The sequence below is a fragment of the Suricata suricatta genome, chromosome 5, assembly GCF_006229205.1.
Source record: "Suricata suricatta isolate VVHF042 chromosome 5, meerkat_22Aug2017_6uvM2_HiC, whole genome shotgun sequence".
Classification (NCBI taxonomy): domain Eukaryota; kingdom Metazoa; phylum Chordata; class Mammalia; order Carnivora; family Herpestidae; genus Suricata; species Suricata suricatta.
The window spans coordinates 153,684,808-153,691,851 of record NC_043704.1 but is presented as its reverse complement, the minus strand read 5'-3'; the positions used below and the strand labels follow the sequence as shown (position 1 = coordinate 153,691,851).

Here is a 7,044-nt window from a genome sequence, read left to right as displayed (position 1 = left end):
GGACGCCGCCCCGCCCCCCGAGCCCGCCAACCCGCGTCTCGCCCCGCCCCCTCCAGGGTTTCGGGGAGGGCGGAGGTGGGGGCCGGGCAGCCCCCCCAGCCCCCGCCCGGGCTTGTGGGCGCGTCCCGGCTAGAAATAGCCGGATTCCTCCCGCTTCCTCTGCTGCCGCCGCCACCCACAGGCCGCGGGCCCTGTCATTACTGCGAGCGGCCCTGCCCCACGCCCTCCTTGGAGGCGCCTCGCCAGCGTTGGGGTGATGCTCGAAAGAATCTGGCGTCATTCTGGGGAAAGGACCGCGTAGCTTCCGACGCCCAGGCGGGCCGCTGCGACGGGGAGCCTGGGCGTGCGGGCGGCCGGGGGAGGTTCCCCGAGCTCTGCTTCCCCATCTGCAAAATGGGTGCACGGGTTAGGAAGTCCTCGGAGAGGTATGCCTGAACCTTGTCGGAAGGAGGCTACCCTCTTCTCTCACTGGGAAGTTTCTAACCCCAAGAGCGCCTTCGGTGAGGGCTGGGGCTCAGGCCGGGAAAGCTTACAGCAACTGGATGCAGGGAGCTCACCTGGAGCCTCTCCCACCCCGGCCCCCTGGGATCTGTGCAGGAGACTGGAGGGACAGGCCGGAGGGTGGGGTTCCCTCTCCAGGGGCCCTTCTTTGGGTGGCCTCCGAAGGGGCTGTCTGAACAAGCGGCCCCTACGGTCACTTGTTTCCCCTCAACTCTTGCAACCCAGACACCCTCTTTATAGGGTATCCAGATACCCCCACAGAAAGCCCAGGAGTCCTGCTGCCCAGCACCCTCTGGGAGAGCCCCCAGGCCTCCCAGGACAAGGGTGCTGGGCCCACCAGGGAATGACCAGGCTTCCTGAGCCGATGCCAGAGGGTCTGGCAGAAGCCCACTGGACCCCTCTGGGAGGAGGAGGTGAGGCCTGGCGCACGTTAACCCTTCCCCTTTCCAGCCCGGCCTAGGTGGCTCCAATCCCTCAGGCAGGGATGGAAGCAGTAGGATCTAACCGTTCTGACGGTGGGGACCGGGTCAGAACGTCCGGACATGGGAAACCCCTCCCTGCATATGCCGCCTCCACATGGAGAAGGCCTCGTCCCCCAACCGGCACTCATTCCAGGGGTCCTGTCCTTCAGTAGGAGCGCCCCCCTGCCCCTGGCGGGCCTGTCAGAGCCTTCCTTGGTGCCCTTCCAGTCAGGGACAGGCAAGTCCCCACTGGCAGGCCTCACTTTGGAGGCCCAGCCTGGGGGCAGCGTGGGTGAGGGGGTCCTTTCTCTGCCCTCACCTATCTGTCTGTCTCTCAGTTTTCGGCTAGGAAGCATGTCTCCAGGCCTGCCCTTTGGGGGCCTCTGACTTTCCCGGGGGCCTGCAGTACCCTCCACTCAGCAAGTCAGGGGTCCCCAGGCCTGTTCCTCTCCCCGGCGTGCCCCACGGCTCTGACAGCAGCCGGTGCCTTGGCTTCACCTCAAGTATCATTCCTATGTATTCACGTCACCTCCCAGCTCTGAGCCCCAGGCTCCAGACTAGAGCATTATTTGGGACCTTCGCCCCCCCTCTGCCCCAGGGGCCTCTGGTGGGGGCTGCAGGCAGCCTCTTCGTACCCCAGACCAGCCCCACTCAGGCCCTCCTCTGGCCTCTGGCCCTCCTCCCTGGCCTGTCAGGGATGGCTGACTCAGAGTTGGCACACACGGACCAGGTTCTGCCAGAAAAGAGGGCCGGGCAACGCCCTGCTGGGAGCCACCAGGCTGCTGCCCTGACCTGAGGGTCAGCCTCCACCCCAGTGTGTCCTCACCTCCTCTGTCTGCCCCGCCCTCTCTCACAGGCGCTCTGCCTGCCTCTGCTCGGGGCCAGCCTGTTTGGGGAGTATGACTATGTGTCTTGTGGAGGGCGGGAGGGGAAGGCTGCAGGGCCTACCAAGAGGCTTTGTGCCTAACCACAAACCTCTGCCCTAAACAAGCAGGGCCCTCCAAGGGCCCTGGCCTGGCACCTTAATCACCCTCACTGAAACCCAGCTCTGTTTCCTCTGCAAGATGCCCTGAGATCCTGGCGGCTCACAGGACTTCAGACAGGCTCGTTAGTGTGCAGACCGGGGCCATGCATGCACGCCACGCCGCCCCGTGGTGGACCTTCCGGTCTCACCACCCCAGCTGGCCGTCCTGGCTCCAATGTGTGTGGGGGAGGGGTGCGTGCAGGAGAAGGGGGCATGGGGGATGCCTGGAGACAGGGGAGATCTAGTGAGACCTAGGATCAGGGTCGCTTCCCCTGGCCCCTCCACCACTATCCACTCTAGGGCCTGGGGAGGGGGAAGATCAAAGCCTGAATGTCACCTTTCAGGACTGTCAGGCTCCTCTGTGCTCAGGACTGGCCCTGCCCAACCCATCCCCCAGGAGTGCAAACCTAGGCAAGCTTGAGGAGGTGAGGTGGAGGAGGTGGATTCTGCACCTCCCAGGGCTGGGGCTGAGTGGGCGGTGCCGTTTCCTGCCCTGAGGCATTGAGCAGTCCCTTCATTTCTGTGAGCTCCTCAGGAGCCACCGTTTCCTTTGGAGCCCACTGAGATGACAGATGTCCCCTACCTGCTACTCGTAAGTGCCTGGTGTACAGACCCTGCGCTGGACTCCTCGCTCCACCTGTCCCCCTCCACCGAGCCTGGTGGTCGCAGAGCCCCACCCCGTCTGAGCCCCCCTCCGGAGGGTCCCGGACCCAATCCAGTTGCTGTGGAAGGAGAAGTGAAGGCGGCGCTCCGAGGCAGCAGCTGTGACAAATGCAGGTGCTCAGGTCACACAGGGAGACAGCCCTGACGGGGCAGGGAGCAGGGCCGCAGGTGTCAGGGCCCGCTGGTAATCCCAGGGTGAGGGGGGCAGCCTGGGTGGCTTTTCCAAAATTATGTTTGTGAGACTTTTAGTGTGTATTTGTTTGTGAACATGACTGTGATGTTCGTTTCACTGTGACTAAGTCCCCATGCGTGCCCCAGCCTGACACGCTCCCACAGCTGTGGGGGACACGCAGGAGACCTTCCTGTGAGGGAGGGGCACGCCTGAGTCTCTGAACTGGAGAAGACCCCACTCTGCTATTTTATTTGTTCAACAAATATTTATTGGGCACGTGCTGTGTGCCAGGCCCTGTTCTAGAGGCTTGGGAACCGTCGGTGAGCAGAATGTATTCCAAACCCCCGGCCTGTGGAGGTTAACTTCTCCTGGGACAAACAGAGAAATTGGAATAAACATAGGAAGTGACTTGTAGATTACAAGGTGGGGGGGAGGGAACTCTGGAAGGGAGAGGGTTAAATTTTAAATGGGTTGGATGTTTTAAATGGGAAGGTGACATCTGAGAGAGCCTTGGGGATACCCGGGGAAGGGGAAGAGGGTGCTAGGCAGGGGCCAGGCAGTGTCAAGGCCCTGAGGCAGGGGTGTGGCTGGGAGAGATAATGAGAGGAGAGCAGAGGTGACGGGGACCAGGTTCTGCCGGGCCTTCTAAGGGCTTTCCTTTACACTGGGAGGAATGGGGAGCACTTTTAGAGGATTTCCAGTCAAAGAGGGACGGGATCCAACCCATGTTTTAAAACAGTCACTCTGGCTGCAGGAAGGAGCATCCTGGAGGGTCAGGGGCTGGTGCAGGGAGCCGGGTGGGGAGGCCTGGGAAGATTCTGGATGGAGTCTGAGGGGCGGGGGCAGGAATTCCCTGAGGGACCAGTAAGATAAAGAGAGGGCTGGGCCACGGGAGGAGGGAGTGCCCAACACCTGAAATGGGGAGGGCTGAGGAGGAGTGGCGCTATTCAGAACATGCTAAGTTTGAGACCCATTGAAGAGCCAAGGCGACATGTCAAGTGCACGACGGATGTACAGATCTGGGGTTTTGGAGGGAGATGCAGGCTGGGAATACCATTTGGAATGTGGCTGAAAACATGTTGAAAATGTGCCATCAGCTCTCACGTGATGCTGGTGGAAATCTACTCGGGGATAATCTTTCTGGAGGGCAATTTGGCAGCATGTCCAAGGCTAACAAGTAAACATCCTTTGGCACAGCAATTCTAATTCCATGATATTATATTATGTGATGGTGTCTGTAGATTACATACAGAAACATTGTACAAGGTGAAGTTCATTCGTAGGCACCTGATTAAATAATTTAAGATATTTTCTTTTTTTAAATGGTTTTTATTTATTTTTGAGAGACAGAGAGACAGTACGAGCAGGGAAGGGGCAGAGAGAGAGGGAGACACAGAATAGAAAGCAGCTCCAAGCTCTGAGCTGTCAGCACAGAGCCCAACATGGGGCTTGAACCCACAGACTGCGAGATCATGACCTGAGCCGAAGCTGGACGCTCAACTGACTGAGCCACCTGGGGGCCCCCTTTTAAGATATTTTCATACAGTGAATGGTTTTGCGTCTGCTTAAAACCAAGCGACTAACAAAAGTTCTGGTCAGCAGAACAGATTACAGAAGTGAAGGAGGCAGCTCAAGGGATTCCCCCCCACCCCCCAGTGCTGGAGGTCTGCCTGGGGGAGGGGGCGGGAGAGGGTTCCAAGGACAGCCCAGCCCTTTGTTCTGCTGCGGGGCTTGAACCGTCCACTTTGCTCCTTCGGTCAGAGGACAAACAGACCGAATGCTGGAGGCAGAATCAGGGATGGACCCAGCTTCTCAGGCCCAGAGAGGCCAGTCGCACAGGGAGACAGCGACGGAGATGGAGGAAGCAGGGGCGGGGGGAGCAAGGCAAGAGAGGAAGAGGCAGAGAGTGCTGAAAGGCCGAAGGTGACCACGACGGAGGAGTGGCCGCTGGCCCTGGAGACCTCAGCCTGGACAGAGCCGAGGGGCCGGAGCCAGGCGTGGGAGGGGCCCCGGAACAAGGGGGAGCTCTCCCGGGCTGGGGCAGACTCCCCGTGAGCTTCTCTGAGGCCAAAGGTGATGGCAAGAATTCACCAACCTGTCTTTCCCCAAGGCTGGGAAGGGGGCCAGGGAGCGCCCCCAGCAACGACTTCTAAGCAACAAGACCGTGGGGTCTGGGCTGGCCGCTCCGAACACCAGAGCAGCGTCCACTTCGCCCCCACCTGCAGCCCCTGCCTGCACCGCTGGGGGCCGTGCATGCGTGTGGGTGACTGCACAAGCCAGCCCGCTGCCCAAGCTCGGTCCACCTCCCTCTTCCCACCACACCTGCTCCTCGGTGCACACCCCAGTCAGCAATGGGAGGAAGGCTCAAAAGGAAGCCTGTGGTGGCGCCTGGGTGGCTCAGTTGGTTAGGTGTCCAACTCCCGATCTCAGCTCGGGTGGGGGTCTCAGGGTCGTGAGGTCAGGCCCCGTGTTCGGCTCTGCACGGGACATGAAGCCTACTGAAAAAAATAACATGTATATGTTTAAAAAAAAAAAAAGAGGCCTGTGCCGGAGGACCTGTCAATGGGCTTAGGATGTTTCAGCAAATGATTCCGGGGCCCCAGGTACCTGGAGGGTGGGCACGGAAAATGCCTATTTGGTCTCTGCATTCAATGCAGGGGGCAGCTGGGGGAGATCCAGGGCAGGGTCTTCTCTGAGGACTGAGAAGGTACTGGAAAGGACAGATGAGGGAGCCAGGCCCAACGAAGAGACGCCGAAGTGGCCAGGCCAGTGGGCAAGCACCCTGGGCTCATCTCAGGGAGCCGGCTTCGGCTGTGAGCCCGCAGGACCCCCTCCCCCCAGGAGGACAGAGCAGCCAGTGCGACAGCGTGTGCTGACGCGGCCAGTCTGCGTGATGTCCAGCGCAGGTGCAGGTCCCCGACAGGCATGCGCCTCCCCATTTCAGTGGAGACACGCCCCCCGCTGGTCGCACGCAGGTTACCGGGAGTCATTCTGGGCCCTCTTCCTTCCTCCTTCCATTGTCCAGCAGCAGGTCTTGTGAACTCTCTCATTCACAGGTCTCCAATCCGGCCCTCTCCCCGGACCTAGACTCCTAACCGCTGCACGCCTTCCCTCATCCATCACCCCGTGCCTCTCGCCCCCCTCCAGGCTGTTCCCTCACCTCCACCAGAGCGATCCCAGTAAAGCACAGAGCTCACCATAACACCCCCACCCTTGACGGCCCTTCCGCTGTGCTCAGGGCAAAGTTGAAACTCCCTGACGCTGCCTACAGCCCGCTTACGGTCTGGCCCTCGCCGCCCAGCTCCATTCCTCCTGCTCCAACTCTAACTTCCACTCCCGAACTTCTTCAGTGTCCCCCCAGATGCAGTGCTCTCCCTGGCTTTTGAACCATGGGTCCCCTCTGCCCACACTGTCCCTTTTCCTCCCCTGGCTGATTCCTACTCATTTGACCCCCTACACTTTTTTAAAAACTGGAGTGTAACCTGTCTGCACTAAGATTTATCCTGTGGAGTCTGCGAGGTTTGAGAAAGCCGGAAGGTTGTGTGACGGCCACCACAACAAACTGTCCCCTCCTCCCCAGGAATTCCCTCAGGGTCCTTGGGAGCCAACACGACTTTCCAGGACCAGCTTCCGGCAACCACCGGTCCATTTTCTGTTTTGCACTCTCCAGAAGGTCCTGAGAATGAAACCATTCTGTGTACAGCCTCTGGAGAGTGGGTTCTGCTCGGGACATAATACGTGTGACGCTCCCCTCTGCTGCCGCGTGCAGAGCGAGTCTGTTCCCCTTCCTTGCCGAGTGTGTGCTGTGTAGACGCACCGCAGTTTATCCTTTAGGCGGCAGAGGGGACATCTGGGGTTTTTCCAGGTTGGGGGATGATGAATGAAGCCGCCATAAACGTTTGCTACAGGGTTTTGCGGGCGGAAGTTTTCATTGCCCCCCCCCCCCCCAAGATACCTAGGCGTGGGCTGCTCTTTGTAACGTTCCCGGAAGCCGCCACCGCGTTTTCCAGAGCTGCCGTCCCGGTGTGTACTCCCATGGCCACAGGGGACCTGGAGTTCCCCCACGTCTTCACCAGCGCTCACGTGGGACGTTTATTTAACTTCCTGACATTCTACTAAGTGTGTAGCGGGATCTCGCTGTGGTTTCAATTTCCACTTCCGTGATGAGTAATGATGGTGATTGTAAAAAATAATCTCTGCCTGGGCTTCACTCCGTCCAAAAA

General features: G+C 59.7%; 1 protein-coding gene across 1 annotated transcript in view; it reads left to right on the top strand.

Moving 5' to 3' along the window:
- Nucleotides 1-6,856: 6,856 nt before the first annotated feature.
- Nucleotides 6,857-7,044, top strand: part of DLEC1 (DLEC1 cilia and flagella associated protein) — a 96,419-nt gene continuing 96,231 nt past the window's right edge. Inside the window, exon 1 of the mRNA XM_029938792.1 lies at nt 6,857-6,904. Within this exon, the coding sequence (XP_029794652.1) occupies nt 6,857-6,904 (48 nt within the window). The remainder of the gene's footprint in view (nt 6,905-7,044) is intronic.